Source organism: Numenius arquata, chromosome 9, assembly GCF_964106895.1.
Source record: "Numenius arquata chromosome 9, bNumArq3.hap1.1, whole genome shotgun sequence".
Classification (NCBI taxonomy): domain Eukaryota; kingdom Metazoa; phylum Chordata; class Aves; order Charadriiformes; family Scolopacidae; genus Numenius; species Numenius arquata.
Genome location: NC_133584.1, coordinates 30,821,658 through 30,842,297, shown reverse-complemented (window position 1 = coordinate 30,842,297; position 20,640 = coordinate 30,821,658). Strand labels below are relative to the sequence as shown.

The 20,640-nt window shown below is 42.9% G+C and overlaps 1 protein-coding gene across 1 annotated transcript in view; it reads right to left on the bottom strand.

Moving 5' to 3' along the window:
• LMBRD1 (LMBR1 domain containing 1) overlaps positions 1 to 6,488 on the bottom strand; it is a 78,159-nt gene extending 71,671 nt beyond the window's left edge. Inside the window, exons 1-2 of the mRNA XM_074153492.1 lie at positions 6,323 to 6,488; positions 5,620 to 5,796 (exon numbers count right to left, since the gene is read on the bottom strand). Of these exons, the coding sequence (XP_074009593.1) occupies positions 5,620 to 5,796; positions 6,323 to 6,382 (237 nt within the window). The 5' untranslated portion in view covers positions 6,383 to 6,488. The remainder of the gene's footprint in view (positions 1 to 5,619; positions 5,797 to 6,322) is intronic.
• Between the last annotated feature and the right edge of the window lie 14,152 nt (positions 6,489 to 20,640).

Sequence of the window (20,640 nt, the reverse complement as noted above, 5' to 3'; positions counted from 1 at the left end):
AGTACCAATATACCAAGTTGACAGGCATATGATTTTACCAGATGAGCACATCCAGGACTCCGTTACGAACTCAACTGGACAGCCTCTAGATCTAGTCTGTTTTCTGCTCCATCCATTATAGCCCAAGTTTACAATGTATACAGCAAATATCTTAGAAGGACAATAGATTAAGAAGGTGAGAATTCATTACTGTGCGTAACAGCAGTTTAAGATGTGAAAGCGTGACCACAAATTCTCTTAAGATCTGCAGAATTCAGGTACTCTGCACTGTTCTGCTGCACTTCATTCTGTTCCATGCAGTTAAAATACCCATAGAAATGCATTGTTTTGATAGATAAGGGAATCAACAAATTGCAAGGATATGTGCAGTGAGTATGATGGCCTACATTGAGCTATTACACTTAAGTATTCCTTAATACAGTTACAAGTGTAGAAAGTAAACAGATTAGTAAAATGTTGCTACGTAAAAAAGGATATTAAAAAAAGGCAGTTTAAGACACTTCCAGTTTACCAAAACGCTAAAAATAAAGCTCAAGAGATTCATTTTATAACTCCATTAATAGGAAATTAGTTAAGAAGAACACTTGCTTCACCTCAGTAATCAAGTGAAGTCTTTCTTCTCACAGCAACTGTGTCCAGTTACATTACTTACATTAACATATTTCAACAGAACAGTACTATTCAAACTGTACAGATTAGCTTGTAATGCTTTTGTGGGGAAGTTATCTGACATTTTTGACCTTCCCCACTTTTTGGTGAGGGAATGGCACGAATTTCATACTTTTATCCCCTTTAAAGGGGACATTTCTACTGTCACTGTTAGACTCTCCAACATAGCTCCCATTCTCTACAAAAGTAATAGAGCTTAAAGTGGTGCAATATTCCAGGTTTCAGTATTTGTTATGTTTCAAATGCAGATGAAGCTGTCATTCTACTGATTACCCTCTCCCAAATATTAGCCAATAAAAGGAAGATGGAATACCAAAGACTGAACATGGGTCAAAGCATGTTTAGATATAAAGAAATTTCATATCCAGGTCTCAGATCTTCCAGGTTGTTACCTCCAAAATGGAACAGAACCAGGATTTTGACTGCCAGATGGCGAGTGACATCCAGAAACATGCATATCTCAGCCAGATCTGGCTACCGTCATTATTTTGTTGACGAAGTATTGTTACTTCACAAGTAGCAATTCCTACTCAGGACAGGAAGCGTGGTCTCAGTTGACAACGATTTCTCAGCTAGCACCTTTCTAGAATGAATAAATCTGACATTCTAGTGGTTCTGTATTCTGAGCAGCTACATAATGAGTTTCCCCCCCAAGATGCAAAAAGTCCTAACAGAATGGTTTGAAAAAAGGATCTCCCATTAAACAGATGCTACTCCTTGAATCATTAAGGAAAAAACTGGCTTTAACAGCTCAGGCAGACACCCAAGTTTTGTGAGGTGTTCAGTCTAACCAGAATGAAAGGAAGGCCACTGGCTTTTAACTTCATATAGCAGCAATTTCAAAAAGGAAAATTTCTCATCACCTCCCCTACCTTCTGTTGCATCAATAATAAATAAAAAAAAAGCAGTATGGTGATGAAAATAGACTGCTTGAAGCAAGGACTTCTTCTGCAAGGCAGCATCAGCTAGGTTTTAAATATTTATGCACCTTGTAGGTCAGACCCAGAGGTCTCAGATTCCAGCAGCAATCTTAAGTCTATAAGCTAGGGTGAGGTCTTCTGTTTTTAAGTGGCTGTTATAAATCAAACAAGCTTTCAGATCAAACAGATCAGATTCAACTGGATGTATTTGAAGTCCATTGCACAAACAAATTGTCAATGCAAACATCAAAAACCTTCAAGATAAAAAAGTGGTGCTGGTAAATATTATGAGGACTTTGTTTACAAGGTAATACTTAAGTTCTTTTGATTAATACTAAGACCAAAAGCCTGCTTTCCAACTTAACAGCACTATGAATCAAAGTAATCCCAGCCTCCAGAAAAGGTGGTGTTACAAGTTCTATTGTACATGGGTGACCATTATTCCTAAATCCATGCTCCACTGCTCCTTTCCCAAAGTACTAAACAACTGCTGTTGTCTAATATCAAAAATGCTTAATTCACTTGCTATAAAAGCTTCCAGATAATATTTGATAAGTCTCACAACATACAGTGAGACACACCAACAGGTACCAAATGCCACAAGCCACTTGTTTACAGTAAAAAAACACTTTGTCTTAATTAAAAGATGTATATACAGTACATTAACAGCCCTGTCGAAATGGATAAAACCTCAAGGTTAACAAAGGCTGACTAAGGTATAGCACATGGCCCTTGTCAAGGAAGACACCTCAGAACACAATGGAAAAAAGCTACACAATGCTGTTTCAAGTTAATTCCTCCAGAAATCAGCATCATTTTGACAGCCTTCAGAGAAGGGTAATCTGCCCGAGTACCACACTTCAGATAACTAAGACAATCCTTGCAGCCAGGACACATACTTTCACTTGCCACTGAACACACAATTCACAATGAGAACTCTGAACCACCAAGACTATGCCTTCAATTTAACCTCTGCTATTCGTGTAACACGCGTCTCCCTCAGTTTGCTACAAGTCTGTTCACAGAAAAACCTCAAAAATATCTGCAAGTTGAAAGCAGGGCCAGATGCGTTAAAAAATGAACTCCAAGTCCACATTTAGTACCTCTTCCTTGTATGTTGAGCATCGCTGACTTTCTGCTATGAGGACAGACTGCATGAACTGGGGTTGTTCAGCAAGAGAAGGCTCCAGGGAGACCTTATTGCAGCCTTTCAGTACTTAAAGGGAGCCTACAGGAAAGATGGGGACAAACTTTTTTGCAGGGCCTGTTGTGATAGGTCAAGGGGTAATGGTTTTAAACTAAAAGAGGGAAGATTTAGACTGGATACAAGGAAGACATTTTTTACAATGATGGTGATGAAACACTGGAACAGGTTGCCCAGAGAGGTTGTAGATGCTCCATCCCAGGAAACGTCCAAAGTCAGGCTGGATGGAACTGTGAGCAACCTGATCTAGTTGAAGATGTCCCTGCTCATTGCAGGAGAAGCTGGACTAGATGATCTTTAAAAATATCCGTTCCAAGTCAAACTATTCTATGATTCATCTCTAACACCGATACTGGGAATTACAGTTGGGAGGTAGATGAAAATAGTATGTACAGCAATAGAAACTGTTTACCTAGGGTCTGGACAAGCACCACCACTCTTTTGGCATAAGCTCTGAAATCATCCAGTTGGAAGGGGGTTTTGATAAACTAATGATATATCTACAGAGAATATTATCCACATTTGCTACCTGGACATGCCTCAAAAGTGCACTGAGAAGAATAATCTAGGGAAGGCTTAACTCAGTCTGGCCACCTAAACCAAAGGATCCTTGCCAGAGTCATAGTCCTTCAGATCTCAGCATCAGATAAAGGGCCACGGAGGTGCTGGGTTTGAAAGAACAGTCCAGAGGTAAGACAGTAGTCTCTTGGAATATTCTGAAACCAATCCAGTCTGTCCAACTTGTGAAGCAGTAGCAAGTAAGAAGCACGTGTTACCCAGGACAGTGTTAAAAGCTTGAACCATTCATGAAGATTTAACAGCAAGATGCTGTCAATCTCCTAACTTGACTTACTCCTAAAGTGAAATTACCAAATCAATGACGCTGCAAGCTTATGTATAGGTTTGTATGTTCTGACTGACTTTAAATGCACTCAACTTTATCAGGAAGGCCGCATTAATATTTTTCACAACTTCAACACTTACGTTGGATCAAATGTAAAAATCTCATGTTATTGCTGCAAAGCTAGAAACTCATTCAGAAGAGCCTTAAAAGAGAGGGAAGAATTCTTCTGCATGGCAGCATGCAGCAAATTTATTTCAGTAGGCCAGCAGCAGCATCTACAAACATGAGGAACTAGGCAGGAGCAAAAAGACTCAGAAGCATAGGCAAAGGTACTTCAAAGAAATAAAGCTTTACCACAAGCAAGCAATCTTGCTTTCAGTTACAATTTTTAAACAATCTACCCAGCCCATCATAGCACAGCACGTGGCCATTAAGAAAGAAATCTAGGTCAAGAAAAACAGTATTTTAAGTACAGCAGTTATCTTTCTATTAGTTATACTTCCTTAAATAGGACTGTAGTGACTACATTTGGCCTCCTATTCTCCTCACAGGTTTGTTTCTCAAATCAGGGAATGCATACATTAACAAAACAGGTCTCCTTTGCAACAGGAAATTCTGTTTAGTCCCCAGCAGATGTGCATCTTTCAGCTGGGCCTAGTTACATTATTGTTATTTCTCTAGCTAGTCAGGCTCGATGTATTTCTTAATACTCAGTGTTATTCTCATTGAACTGCTAGTATCATGACATATGAAAGGTCTCTTCCATCTTCTACATCCATTTTAATTCTAAACAAACAAGGTCTGAAGACACAAACTATTAGCAATAACATTGAACAATAGTTTAATTTATTCTGTATTACCACTGAGCAATAAACAGGACAAAAATCATGTCACAGCTCAATTCTTAAGGCTTTTTATGACTTGTATTTACGTGAGCACCAACTAAAAGGCACTGTATTAGCAGCAAGCTAGTTCTGAATCGTTATCCAGGATCTGGCAGGACCTAGCTTTTCCTTTGGAAGTAAGGCTGAAAGGGAATACAATCTGAATCTAGTGTGCTGTCATCTGCCCACTCTCATTTGTTCCAGAATCATCTCTTTTACTATAGATCCAAATAGGCTCCCAAACTATTCAAATTATTAATATGCTCCAGTTTGACCTGGTTTTAATGGCAGTGTTCTCACAAAGACAATGGGTCACCACCTTCAAGGACCCTTTTTTACCCAGGGGTAAAGAGGCCAATGCTCTAAGCACTGGTAAGAACTCTTACTTACAGTAACGCTTAGAGCAGACTACAGTTAGTACTCATCTCATTAAAGACTCATTTTGCACAGCAAGCCCCTACAGTTGTATATAAAAAGAATATAAAAACAGTAGTTCAGTTAAGGCGGTATCAGCCAAGAAGAGCTACTACTGTATTCCCTTCCCCCAAGGGTTTTTCCTGTTTTCTGTCTTTAAAAAAGTGCTTATTAACTCGGGCTCTACATTATACATAGATTAACACAGAAAAACTTTCTAAGTCTTAATGTCTCAGTAACAGAATAAAAGAATGCTGATGAAAGAGAGAATCAAAATAATCTTAAACTGCAAATGGGTTGGTTTTGAACAAAGGGGCAACAACTTTCACATTATGATGTACTAAAAAGCAACATTTAAGAGATTTATTTGTATCTTCAGAATGATACATGCACTCCTTTTTGCACAACAGAAGGAAGGATCATTTGGAAATGAGTAGAATATTGAAAATAAGTCGTAGAAGTAATAGCTTGAAAAATATGTCAGAAATGAAAATTGAAATCCAGTTCAAATAAGAAGCAGAGCTCAGTGTTGTATTCACACTACTAGTTCCCAGCTTTCAAACTCTGGCAGTAGAACAGGTGTTAGCAATGGTTTCAAACACTTCGACAACCCAAGAACAAACATCCTGTTTCAACACAAGTGCCTCTTTTGATGAGGCAATCCGTGTTTTTAAAAGACCATACCTTAAATGTGCCGTTTTGATTTTTCATATATGAAACCAAGAAGATGTCCACTGGAAGTAGCGCTGATGAGATAAGAGCAACCGCCAAGGCAAAGATGGCTGTGATGGTAGAAATCACTTCACTTTCCCGCCGACTCTGATACTTTCGCACATAAACCCAGCAGAAAACTAGAATAGCCTGAAATACACAGGGAAAGATAATTATGGGTTGCGTAATGAGCACGTCGGAAAGCAGGTACTTAAGACGCTGTATCTTGGTGTGGGGGGCTGGCACAGCATCAACACACTCGCTACCTGAGCCCCAAGCACCAGTGGCACACTCACCGCACACGCTTCACTACTCCTACTTTTCTAGTTTATACACAACAGTTTCAGCAGCAGCAGCACTCGCACACGAAAAACAGGCTCAAACGCAGGCGACCGTGGCTGAACACCCAGGCAGGGACGCAGGACAGCCCTGCGGCCTCAGCTCCGGGCCCCATCGTGCTCTGCGCCACCGCCGCCATGGCCAAGCCCTGCCCCCGCCGCTGAGGGCGGCCAAGCCGGGGCGGGCTGAGAGAGCACAGGCCGAGCGAGGCGGCGGGGCGAGCACTGCGGCGCAGCCAGGGGCCGAGAAAGGTGCGGCGGCCGGAGGGGAAGGCGGGGATACCGTCAGCCCCAGCGAAGGGTAGGGGCGTGCGCCCGCAGCAGCAGCCGCCGCTCACCAGCAGCGCCAAGCCGAAGAGGCACCATCCCGTCAGCAGCTCAGAGGCGACCGCCGCCATCTTCCCTCCCGTCAGCAACGCCGTGCCCGCCTCACGAGGCGGGGACTTTTAAGGGGGCGAGCGTCGCGTCACCATGGGGACCGCGCCTCACGGCGGCCGGGTGCGGCGTCACGTGCCGGTGCCAGCGTTCGCTTCAGTCAGCAGCTGGCGGCTCACGCTCCCGCTGGGTGGGAGGGTGCGGGCGGCGGAGCAGGAGCCGCTGCGAGGGGCCGGGGCCGGCGGCGGCTGGGTGCCCTCCCGCCCCGCTCCCGCCTGGGGTTGGGCCGTCCTTCCCCGTCCCGGGGCCGAGGGGCGAAGGCAGGGCCGTGCTAGGCCCGTGTGGTCTCCTCCTTGACGGGCGGCGGGAGAGGAAAGAGGGGGTTTGTGGGAGAAATCATAGAATGGTTAGAGTTGGAAGGGACCTTAAAGATCATTGAGTTCCAACCCCCCCTGCCATGGGCAGGGACTCCTCCACTAGAGCAGGTTGCCCCAAGCCCCCTCCAACCTGGCCTTGAACCCCTCCGGGGATGGGGCAGCCACAGCTTCTCTGGGCAACCTGTTCCAGTGCCTCACCACCCTCACAGTGAAGAATTTCTTCCTAATATCTAATCTAAATCTCCCCTCTTCCAATTTAAAACCATTACCCCTTGTCCTGTCACTACATCTCCTGACAAAGAGTCCTTCTCCGGCTCTCCTGGAGGCTCCCTTCAGATATTGGAAGGCTGGTGTGAGGTCTCCCCAGAGCCTTCTCTTCTCCAGGCTGAGTGACAAAATACACCTTCGAGTGACACAGGGCTAGCTTCTCTCCTCATGCTTGGGAAAAGTGCACTTCTAGAAGACTCTTGTGCCTGAATTCATGATTTTTTTTTGCTTTATAGCCAGCTATGCTGTGTGGGTTTTGAGGTCGCAGTGCTTTGGAGCTGGCCCGGTGTGGGGCTGAGGAACAAGACTCGGGTACCTGCCCCAAGCTGGCCAACAGGGGAGAGATACCTCTGAGAGGCACCAAGCAATGCCAGTTTTTTGGTTGTCACTTTTCTCTGTAAAAGTACCTAAAATAGTCCTCTGCATCGCTGCTGATGCGTTGTGTAGCGGCGTGTGCAAGCTCAGTGCTACAGTTTGAGGAACCCACAACAGTTTATTGTTCTTTACACAATTATTCCGTCACCCGACGGCCCCTTCCCCACCTGGGAAGGTGAGTGGGGGAAAAACAAGGAAACCCGAGGGTTGAAATATAAACATGTAATAGAATAAAACTAGATCATTAATAACACTAAAGAATCAATATTATCCTGATACCAATATAAAATATATGAGGATTATACTCAGCCCATTCTCTCAACAGGAAGCCGAGCATCCCTCGCAGGGGACAGGCAGTGTGGGACACTGCAAGCGCTGCGGCTTTAGGAGGAAGGGAAGGGCTCAGGGCTCCGGCACCTGGAGCAAGGAGTTCTCTGGCCACTGCCATCAAGGAAGAAAAGACTTTGCAACAAACTTTCTCATTTTTATTGAATGTGACCTTCATGGTATGAAATAATCCTGTTGGCCAGCTTGGGTCAAGTGCCCTGGTCTTGTTCCTCATCCCTGCACCAGGCCAACTCCAAAGCGCTGAGACCTTGAAACCCACACCGCATAGCTGGCTATAAAGCAAAAATTTTCACAAATTCAGGCACAAGAGTCTTCTAGAAGTGCACTTTTCCCAAGCGTGAGGAGAGAAACTAGTCCTGTGTCACTCAAACCAGGACACTTGGGGATTGTGGTTCCACGAGAAGCCTCAGTTCGGACCGTGGGACGCTAAGGGAGGTGTGGTGGCTGCTTTGGGGAGCAGGTGGGTGTGGGGCCGGGGTGTGCTTGGGGGAGCATATGTGGATTTGGTGGCACGGGAGTGGGAGAGGCTTACCACTACCACCATCATCGTGTGCTGATGAAACCCTTAAGCTTTCATTTGCTGGGAGCGCTTCATATGCAGGTCCGCGGCAAAGGAGTCTGTAGAAGTGCGTGGGGGTTGGATCAGGGGCCTTGTTCTGGAGCACAGGCTGCTGTGCTGGGTTTCTCTTTGGTGTGCAGGTGGCTCAGGGGCAAAAATGTGTGTGAGCTTTCTTAGTTCATTTCCCTGGGTAGAAGGGGGCTCATAGAGGTCCTGCCAGCATGCAGGAGCAGCCACATTCTCATACTAAAGCGGCAGGTACCTTTGCTATGTTTCCATGTTGTGGTTTCATAGAATCATAGAATCATAGAATCGTCTAGGTTGGAAGAGACCATTGGGATCATCGAGTCCAACCATCTACCCTACTCTACAAAGTTCTCCCCTATAACATATCCCCCAACACTACATCTAAACGTCTCTTAAACACATCCAGGGATGGTGACTCAACCACCTCCCTGGGCAGCTCAAACCAGGACATTCCATTTGCTGTGAGAGCAAATCATAGAATCGTAGAATCATTTAGGTTGGAAAAGGCCCTTAAGACCATTGAGTCCAACCATAAACCTAACACTGCCAAGTCTACCACTAAACCATGTCCCTAAGCACCACGTATACCCATCTTTTAAATACCTCCAGGGATGGTGACTCAACCACATCTCTGGGTAGCCTGTTCCAATGGTTGACAACCCTTTCGGTGAAGAAATTTTTCCTAATATCCAATCTAAACCTCCCCTGGCTCAATTTGAGGCCATTTATTCCCATCCTGTCACTTGTCACTTGGGAGAAGAGGCCAACACCCACCTTACTACAGCCTCTTTTCAGGTAGTTTGTAGAGAGCGAGAAGGTCTCCCCTCAGCCTCCTTTTCTCCAGGCTGAACACCCCCAGCTCCCTCAGCCTCTCCTCATAAGACTCAGGCTCTAAACCCTTCCGTTCACCAGCTTTGTTGCCCTTCTTTGGACTCTCTCCAGCACCTTAATGTCTTTCGTGTAGTGAGGGGCGAAAACTGGACATGGTATTTGAGGTGCAGCATCACCAGTGCCAAGTACAGGGGGACAGTCGCTGCCCCAGTCCTGCTGGCCGCACTATTTCCTATACAGGCCAGGATGCTTGTGGCTGCCTTGGCCACCTGGGCACACTGCTGGCCCATATTCAGCTGTCCATTGACCAACACCCCCAGGTCCTTTTCTGCCGGGTAGCTCTCCAGCCACCCTGCCCCAAGCCTGTAGCGCTGCGTGGGGTTGGTGTGACCCAAGGGCAGGACCCGGCACTTGGCCTTGTTGAATCTCAGCGAAGGCACCCATGAGTCAAGAGAGAGGTTGTTGAGGTTCAGGCCGTTCTGTAGCCCTACCACTTAGGGCAGGGGGACCTTGGCTCTGGAGTGGCAAGCTTCCAGTTGCAGTGAGGCCAGTGTGGGTGCCAGGAGCTTGTAGTAGCAACAGTGCTCATGAACTAGGTGGGACTTCTCGTTGCCTCATAGTCTTGAGAGAAGGGATCTGTTGGTAAAGAGGCTGTGAGAGCTTCACCCCAGACTAGTTTTTGCTTTCAATGGGCCTTAATTAAGGGCTATATATGAGACAGCAGTGTATAGTGGTGCTTGTCAGCTATATCCAGGGCATCTGAGGTAGGTGCTCAGATGGAGTCCTTCCCTCAGGATAAGGTACTGGTGGTGTGCGTGGTGGAACAGCCTCACCATGAAGTGGCTGACATCCTTGCTAGGCTTCAGTTTATTCTGAAAGTGTTGTGATGGTGCTCTCAAGCTATGTGTGGCGTGGTTGGGGTTGGCAGGGGTTCAGATGGGCTTGCAGCTTTGCAAGAAGGGACCTGAGTTTTGGGGGACAGGAGAATTGGAAGCTTCCCCCCAGACCAGTGGATGCATGCTGTACTTCTGTTTGTTGTCAGGGCAGTGTGGAGGACACTGGTATGTGGCAGTATTCATGAACCAAGTGAAAATGCAGTTGAGGAAGTTCTGGAGAGCTTGTAAACCTTGCAGGAGATGTGTTGGCTAGTGGAGGAAAATGTTGCCTGCAGGAGCAAACACCTATTCCATGTGTTAACTTACTGTGAGAGCAGTGTAGGTGGAAGCAGAGTGCAGGAGCATTTACAAGCTTCTTGGATGGTTTGTCATGGGTGCAGTTTTCAGGTGAGCTCATAGCCTTGGAAGAAAGGGCTTGCTGGTGGAGAAGTGGTGATGTTTGGGAGGCTCATTCTGGAGAGGCATGCATTTGTGCTGGGCTTCCATGTAGTCTGAAGGCACAGGCAGGTGTGTGCAGTGGCTGTGGTGAGCTGAGTGAAGGGCAGTTCGTGGCAATCCAGGTGGGCTTGTAATCTAATGAGAAAAGCAGCAGAGGGCTTGAGGCTTGCCAAGGAGAGGCTGTCACCTGTGTCTGGTTTTCTCTTGCTTCAAGAATAGCACAGGCGGCAGCAGCACATGACAATGTTCGTGAGCTGAGTTAGAGAGAGGTAGGGGATTTTGGTTGGGCTTTTCACAAAAAGGAAAGGGGACATGTTGGGGAAGGGAGCCTTGGAGCAGGAGATGCTGGTGCTTGGTATCTGCTGCAAGGGGGTGTGAGTGATGGCACTCAGGAGCCAAGTAATGAGGCAACCAAGTAATGTTTTGAGGCAACTGAACAGCAGTCTGCTTGTGCCTATAGGGAGGCCATTGGAAAGATGGAGCCAGGCACTTCCCCGTGGTGGGAGGAGGAGGGACAACAGTCAGACTTGGTGTGAGGGAACATTTTCACTGTGCAGACAGTTCAGCAGTGAAACAGATTGTCTGGAGAGGTTGTATTCTTGGATGTTTTCAAACCCATTGGGGTAATAATGCCCCGAGCAATCTGGTTTCAAGTGATACTTGACCATGCTCTGAATTAGATGATTTTCTGGGGCTCCTTCCAGCCTGAATTGTTCTATGGTCCAGTGACACATTCTTGGAAAAATGGTTTCAGAGTGCAAGAGCTCTCTGTGGTGGAAACTGAGAGACTTCAGAAAGAGTTCTACTGAGTGAATACACAAGTCCTCAGTGGTTTTTCTATGTTAATATTTTTCTAATAGAGACTCTTCAGGATGAAGGGAATTAAAGGCAGAAAGGTACTTCCCATCTCTTTATGCATGTGGTCTAAGTATTGTGGAAGGAGAACATGAAACAGCCCTGCAGGTACTAACAGGGTAAGTATCTCCTGTTTGAGCTCTTAGGCATATGAATGTTGTATGATGTGAACACAGACAGTTCTTGTCAAAGAATATCTAGTTACTACAAAATAACCTTTCTTTTTTAGCAAATGACGCTGAAATACTTGACTTGTGAATAACTGAAATATTTATGATTTTAAGAAACGAAGTTTACTTGAAGTGGCAAATCAATCCTTTATCCTTTTAAACTGTGAAAACACATGGAAGGAAAACACCACCTTAAATAATGTCTTACTGCCTGTTTAGGGTTAAATGATAACTATATTGTGTACGTCCTCTTAGTTTTTTTTAATATATTACTATTAATGTGTACATATTATCTCCACCACAGCCAATGTCATTACTATTAAATATGTATGTTATAGTTCAAAATTGCTCTAGAACCCATGAAGAATTAAAAACTTAAAGAACAGCATTAAAAATAAATTATCTCCAAGTGGGAAGGGAAGTAATTTGCCCTTGGAGTATATAAAGATTTTATGTTTTGTACAGTACTGCATAACTTTATCAATAAAATATTGAAATACCAAACATCAGAGACCCGTAACTAGTTAAGAATTATGGCTGCAGTAAAAAAAAAAAAATGCTATAGCTATATCCTACCACAAATCTTTTTGTTTTGACTGAAATGTTTACATAAATATTTAACTTGCTTTAGTAAATAAGCCACAAGAGCAACTTTAGCATGATGAAAAAATCTTTTCCATTCTAAACATCTAAAACTTTATGTAGTTTAACAAACAGTAAAAGAAAAAAAAAAAAAAACACAAAAAACCAAGCCCCCAAATTATATGCTTCCCACTAACAGAAAAATGAAATTTATCTTTGAGTCTTATGTTAAAATCTTCCTATATTTTTACAGCAATTTTCAATAAATTAGCATCACTGTCACATCCATTCCTATGTGGTAAATATGGCTGGAACCTCGTCTTAATTGGGTAACGAGGAAGGGTTTCAATGTTTCAGTGACAAATTTTTCACGTCCCTGTGTGTAAAACGATTACTGTAATTCATAGTTTAAAGGAAAAACTTCAGTTTTTGTTGGAATGGAAGTAATGGTTTTATGTACAGCAAAGGCAAAATGGAAGTTCAATGCCACATTACCACTAGCTATCTGAATGTTTTTTTCTTATTCTCTAAAATTTGGACTTTATAAATTCAAATAATTTTATCCCTTATTCTAATGAAATCAGCAGATCTTATCTGAAGAATGATCTACAAACAGAATTCAGAGCATCGACTCCAATTTTTTTTAATGTTGGGTGGGACACTTCAGGTGTCAAGTACATGCAAAAGTGTAAAGAACACCACAGTTCAACAGTAAAGTTGGTATTTTTTTAATTATTCAAATAGTGACCTTTCTCCTGTGCCTTGTGCCAACATGAGTCCTATAAATTTCAGTTTTAAAAATGCTGTTCAGTTGATGTGTTGAATTCTGATATCTTTCAGAGACAGAAATTTCATCCCTTGTTTAGTATTTGTCGGAAACCCAAGATTAACGTTCGCCGTGGCTGTGTTCACGCAGGTCTGCAAGAGGGTGCTCATGGATAAATTTGAGGTCGGATTTCTGAGTATTCACAATGTCTATTGACAGGACCACCCTTGAGGATATGTTGGTGGGGTGTTTGTTGGCATACTAAGGCTATGTTTGTCTTTCACAGTCACTGGAGACAGCTACTGTTTGTTGTGCCCCAAGTCTACCTGCGCTTTGCTCCAGAAGTCTACGCAGCAGTCTACCACTATACCCTGCTGCTGTGCTGCCGCATGGTACATTTATGTATGCAGAGCACTTTCATTTTATAGGGTTTTGTCTCATAGACTGTCACAAACCTAATTAGGGGTGCAATGTTATCAGGTAGCCCACAGGATTAGAAACCTGAATCTAAGCTGCGAGGACAGGCAACTGTCATTTTTTTTTTTGTTTTGTTATGTTTCTGTTGACACACCTGCTTTTATGAGACCAAAACAGAATATGGCCTGGATATTTTTTTTGTACTTCTTTATTTTGCTGAATCCAAATTTGAAGATCCCAGCTGGGAGAGGGAGACATGTTCATTTGTTCTCACTCAACTCCAACTAAAAAAGATTAGATGATCCAAGAAGACTAGCTTTCTCCTTTACTGATTTCTGTCCCCAGATTGCCCATTCAGTTGTGCAAAGCTGTTCCTAGGGCTGTGCTCAGGATGGTGCCAGCAGACTGGAAAACTACTGGGTTGTCGTGTCACAGGGTGAAAATGAGCAACCACAGAACAAAGTTCTTTAAGGCACATGGGGTATTAAGACTAATTAATGAGAGACCATGAGTCAAGAAATAAGAGATGAGGCAATTGGTCACCAGTGCAGAAGTAACATCTCCACTCTGCACAAATAGGAGGAGGCCAAAAGAGCAGGTGTATTTTTTGTAGAGATACTGGTTGAGAGAAGGTAGGGGATTGTGGTATTGATGGGCCAGTGACTGGCCCAATTCATACCAAAGTTACTGATCATCTCCCAGCTGAAAGATAGAGTGGTGCCCTGTGATTGCTTGGGATCCTCACGATCAGTAGATACGGTCCTGTCTGCAGTGGTGTACATCAGCGCTGTGTTTCCAACAGCCAGGTTAAGCCAGCATGTCTTATAAAATAAGCCTAGTAGTTGTCCCTGTGGTGCTGTTCTCCCTTGCACTCCAGTAGTGGATGTGCCTCTTTTCCTGCCTAGACTCAGGGATTTGTCGTGTCCTCTTTCACACTTCCTTGCTCTTCCAAGTAAAAGCTTGTCATCAAGAGGCCACAACGTGCAGCAGGGTCAGTGAGCGCGCTGAAGAGCAGCAGTGGATCAAAGTGCTTGTGTGGGGCATAGTAGATGGAGTCACAGGGTGAGAACAGTACAAAAAGTGCAATGCTTTCTGAAAAGGTTTTGGTGGACATGTTTGTAGCTAGGGTTGATAAGGCCACATGGGCTTTCCACCCTAACTGCAAGGTAATAATTAACCGACTTTTAAAAAAGTCTCATTGCACATACTGAAAAAAAAAAAAAAAAAATGAGGGATTTTTACAGATTGGTGAGAGAATGTGTGAATGAAAATAGGATGAATAAGCCTGAGGAGAATGCTGTTACCATATTCCTCAAAAAAAGCTGACATGCATTGTGGCACTAGCAGTCATAGTGTGGAAATATAGACTTATCCCTGGCAAGACAGTTGCACTATACCAAGAAAAGAAGGACAGGAAAAATTTTGCATTATAAAGAAAAGACATTTTAAAATAAATTTAAAATCTATATTCCTTATAAAGCAAAACCTCTCTCTAAAAAACATTAGAGTAACAATTATTATATATATTGAGAAACAAGTCCAAACTATAAAGAGTGTCTTAGATGCTACTTACAAGGAAATTCCACAAGCTTGTTATTAATGAAGTATTTCTGTGGTAAAAAGACACAGAAAGAAGAGGAGCTATATTGTAGAAACTAAATACATGAAACAAGATACAGTCTTCATTTTGTCCAGGACAAGGGATTAGTATCATACTTGAACTGGATAGTGTACATACCAGCAGGGAGCAGGTGCATCTAACCGCCCGACTGAGCTGCTCTTCTCACCACTTTGATAATGCCACAAGTCTCAAGGGGGCTGAAAGCTTGTGGGCTAATGGCAATACCGTATTTTAAAATTCTCTGATTAACTGTATTTTTTTATATTTTTTTTTCTCATTTTAGAAGTAGTGAAGCTGGTGTTAGCACCATTTGGCAGAACATATCATGGATTTGTACCTGAAAGTGTAGTTATTTGTTGTGTTGTGTGTCTTAGAATCCAGTAAAACCTCTAAGCCCTATGGCACAGAACACACTTCACCTGGTACTGTGCAAGTACATGCAATTAACCATTGGCAGTAATAACTAATTATTTTTTTTAAGTCCTCAAACTCGTGTGAAGAGAACTGACTTACTTCTTGAAATTTCTTCTATTCAATTTAATGCTGTAGTTCATTTACCATTACTGCAGACCACAGTAAGTTTGTGAGTTTGGTTTGTCATACTGTATTATGTCAATGCAGGTATCTTTCCTTCCATCAGTGTACTTCAGTGCTTAATTAGCCTCATTTAACCAGTGGCACAGCTTTGGTTTTGTTCTTAAACACTATTCAGAGTTAATTTTTATTCTACGAATAACACTTTCCATTGTATCATGCATGGCCAAAAAAAAAAAAAAAAGGGGGAAAAAATTGGAATCTGTTGGTCTGCGTGATAATTAACAAGTATTTTAGAAGGCATTCACAAAATTAACTTGGATATTATTTATCTCTAGGTTAATAGAGAACATCATGATGCATCCTTTAAGTCTTTGCTCCCTATATTTTTTCCTTATTCTAACATGTTACCTTGTCTCAAGCTTCTTGGTGATGCTGATGTCTTCAGAGTGCTTGGCTTAAGTGCAGTCTTTCATTCGTTTTCAGAGAGAAAACATAATTTTCCCTTCAAGCCTTCTTCAATATCTGTACTTTGTATTATTATATCAATGGCTCAACATTTACATGAAAAATAAGGACATGGTATAGATTAATGAACCTCATGGAAATTCTAGATTGACCTTAACTCAGTTTAAGTCAGCTCAGTTTTTATTTTGCATAAGTTTAGGGAAGAAAACACTTTTTTAAAAGAAGTAATGATGTCACACAGGAAAAACAAATGGTCCCACTGGACTGTAAAAAAGGTTTTTTCAGTATTTAGTGGCATTTACAGAAAACATATATGAAGCAGGTAAGCATACAGCGGTGCTCCTCCCAATACCCATCAGCACTGGCAGGCTCTTCTTCAGGGAACCCAAGTCAAAGGTTGAGTCATCATTTTTGGAGGCTAAAAATAGTCTTTCTCTGCCACCAGTTTGTCCAATCACTTTTTGTGTCTATTTATCATGTGATCCTTAACAATATTTTTAAATAAATGAATATTAATAAATAAATGCCACAAAATAATTTATATACCTCATATCAATATACATAATAATTGGCATACATTAAATGGATCATTATCCCAGGCAAAGCCAAGTTCCCAGAATGTGAGAGTTTCTAACATACAAAGAAAAACCTAACCTAATTTGGGACTAGTGAAGTCTTTGTCAAAACTTAGAACTGTCACAAGGTAGAAAGGAATAGTTAATCTGTGCATTGAGATGTGTGTGTCTCATTGCTATGGTAGTATTGAAGTAGGGGAAAAGGGGTTTTGTTTGTTTTGTTGTTTTGTTTTTTTTTTTTATTTTGGAGCAGAGATCATGTTTTAAAAGTTTGCAAAATGCTAAATGAAAATAAATAGAAATTTAGAATTAATCTTTGGAGGAATTGAGAGTGGTTGTTCCTTTAATGTATTACCAACAAATACATGATAACATTTATGGAGGTTGTTTTCCGTTCTGTGCCTTGCTTTGTTTAATTTAACAAAAACAGAATTAAAAAAAGATTCTGAGGGCAGAAGTGATTAATATCTCCAGGAGACAGAGGTGTAGGTCAGTAACATTTTCTTTAATGAGGGCTATAAAAACAATTAGGAGCCCTCAAGGTCAATTTATTTCTAAAACTTTTTTTCAAAGAAACAATAATTAAAAGCTGTTTTGTATGCAAATTACAGTTCTGTATGAGCTGATAAGAATGAAAACAATGTGAACTTGCACAATAGAAATGTGCAAACATGCCCATGACAAAAATGAGTGGGAACTGCTGTATTCCCCTGAAACTTTCTGCCTGATGCTTGCAGTCAGAATAAAAAGAGGTTTCCCTAGTATTTTTCTCATGGTACTAGTCAAATAATGAACTGCCTGCCGGCTCATATTAGAACATCCAAACTAATGTTTTCTGCATATTTGTCCTAAATGATTAGATATTCTTCTAGTCTTTTGTACATGGGAAAACTGTGACCAAGGCATAAACTTGGAAGGAACATGTTTGGAGATTTTCCCAGGATGGACTGAGAAAACTAGATGGAGAGTAACCAAAACAGTAGATTAAATTCCGACCCCATGAGTTTAATGGCAGAGCTGCCAGTAAGTTTGGCTTTTGAAAAAATTAATGTTCAGAGGCAGTCAAAAAGGCAAATAACAATAGTAATAGACAACCAAATTGTCATTATATTTCATGAACAGTGAACTGTTTTCATGTCAAAAAAAGGTACAGAATTTGAGATAGTTTAGAGGAGGATGAGCATGAACAAAGTAAGGAACAGCTTCTGTACACAGTAACTAATTTGGAAACTCCATCTTCGAAAAGATGCTGATCAAGGAGAAATGATAAATTTCAAAAGTTCTGTCTGGCACGAGGAATAGTGACTAGAGAATAATTAGTCATGCTCCTATCAAGATAATCAGATGCAAAATAGATTAACAAGCAGAAGACTTAGAAAAGGACTGCTTCATGCAATTAGACGTGCTCGCCAAACCACTTTCCATCTTTTACAGGAAGTCATGGCTAACTGGGGAGGTCCCAATGAACTGGAGGGTGGCAAATGTAACACCCATCTACAAGAAAGGCAAAAAGGAGGATCCAGGAAACTACAGACCTGTCAGTCTAACCTCGATACCAGGGAAGGTCATGGAGCAGGTCATCTTGAGTGCCATCAAAGCCCACATAACGGGCAACCAGGGGATCAGGCCTAGTCAGCATGGGTTTATGAAAGGCAGGTCCTGCCAGACGAACCTGATCTCCTTCTGTGACAAGATAACCAGATTATTGGACGAGGGAAAGGCTGTTGATATTGTATACCTGGACTTTCGAAAAGCATTCGATACTGTCCCCCATACAATTCTTGTGGAAAAACTGGCTTCACACAGCCTGGATGAGCATACGATCTGCTGGGTCAAGCAATGGCTGACTGGAAGGTCCCAAAGGGTGGTGCTCAATGGATTTAAATCCAGCTGGCGGCCGGTCACAAGTGGTGTGCCTCAGGGCTCAGTGTTAGGACCATTTCTGTTTAATGTCTTTATTGATGATCTCGACGAGGACATAGGGTGTATCATCAGCAAGTTCGCAGATGACACCAAGCTAAGCAGGAGTGTCGATTCCCAGGAGGATAGGGAAGCTCTACAGAGAGACCTAGATAGATTGGATCATTGGGCCAAAATCAATGGCATGAGTTTCAACAAGGGCAAGTGCCAGGTTCTGCACTTGGGCCACAACAACCCCGTGCATTGCTACAGGCTTGGGGAAGTGTGGCTGGAAAGCTGCCTGGAAGAAAGAGACCTGGGGGTTCTAATTGACAAGCGGCTGAATATGAGCCGGCAGTGTGCCCAGGTGCCAAGAAAGCCAACGGCATCCTGGCTTGTATTAGAAATAGCGTGACGAGCAGAAGTAGGGAGGTGATTGTCCCCCTGTACTCAGCACTGGTGAGGCCACACCTGGAGTATTGTGTCCAGTTTTGGGCACCTCAATCCAAGAGAGATATCGAGGTGCTGGAGCGAGTGCAGAGGAGGGCAACAAAGCTGGTGAAGGGCCTGGAAGACAAATCCTATGAAGAGCGGTTGAGGGAGCTGGGACTGTTTAGTATGAGGAAGAGGAGGCTGAGGGGAGACCTCATCACTCTCTACAACTACTTGAAAGGACACTGTAGAGAGGTTGGTGCTGGTCTCTTCGCACAGGTAACTAATGACAGAACAAGAGGGAATGGCTTCAAGCTCCAGCAGGGTAGGTTTAGACTGAACATTAGGAAAGAATTTTTCACAGAAAGAGTGGTCGGGCATTGCAATAGGCTGCCCAGGGAGGGGGTTGAGTCACCATCCCTGGATGTGTTTAAGAGCCGTTTAGATGTGGTGTGGGGGGATATGATATAGGGGAGAACTTTGTAGTGTAGGGTAGATGGTTGGACTCGATGATCCCAAGGGTCTCTTCCAACCTGGACGATTCTATGATTCTAATTAAAAAAATACATATCCTTACCTTAGGATGATTTGAATGCCAAGAGTATGCATATGTAAAAAATTAATAGAGAAATTAATGGCTGAGAGGTCTGTCAGGCAGAATTAAGCACTCTGGTAGAGAAGCAACCTCCAGCTCAGAACGTCCCTATGCAGCGGAGAGTCAGAAAGGGGCAGGATTTGAAAGGGAAGCTTCTTTGGCTTTCCCTGTTTCCAAAAGATTTGCTGTTGGCACTGAAAGGTCAATAGAGAAAGCTGCATTGTCTTTCACTCATTCCAGTTATTCTCTTTCAGTTAGTCCCACTCAGAATACCTGTTCTCAGGACTTCAACAAAGACTAGGTTTTTGATTATTTGATGCGGTTAGAGGGTAATCTTCATGATAAAGGTGAATTTCTTCTGGCTCAGAGGACTGATTCAAAGCCATTTGCATTATTTAAGCCTAGCGTATGGACTGCATAGAGAATCCTGAACATTAAGGGCTGTCTAGCAGCACAGGAGAGGTGATTTTGTGTTACAGTGAATGGTTGAGCCTCATCTCTAACCAACAAAATAGGCCTTAAGCCCATACACAGAAGCATGGAAGTTCCCTTTTGCTTCCAAATGAGAAAAAAAGGTGGGCTTAATGCTTCCATGTGGAAAGAAAGAGTTGATCAACCTAATTTTCCCCAGTTCAGGAAATATATTGATAAACTGGCGCAAGATCAGTGGAGGGTCACCAGGATGGCTGGGACCGGAGCACTTGCTTTGTGAGGAAAGGTGTGGGAGCTGGGCTCGTTCAGCCCAGGAAAAAAATGGCTTTGGGGAACCTAAGAGCAGGCTGTCAGTGCTGGCAGGGGGGTTGTCTAGAAAATGGAGTCAGTAGGACATGGGAGGAGGAGGAGAGGCAGAAGACATAAACTGAAATAGGAGGATCTGACTGGATATATGGAAGAAAAGAAAAAAAAAAAAAAAGGTGTAAGGATAATTAAGCAGTGGAGTAGATAGCTCAGATAGGTTTTGTAACCTCCCTTCCTGGAGATTTACAAGACTTGACTGATAAAATCTTGAGCAATCTGGCCTGGATTCACTGTAACCCTGCTTTGAGCAGGAGGTTGGACAAGAAAGGTCCCAAGAGGCACTTCCTACCTGAATGGGTCAGTGATTAATATCACTCACGTTGCAACTGTATTTAGGTAGAAGATAACATTTTGGAGAATGCAAAGGAAATTGATATTCTCAGCAATTGCCCCAGGAATTTAAGAGTAAGGCAGAACACAGAGCCGCGTCACAGAGAGGAGGAATGGCATG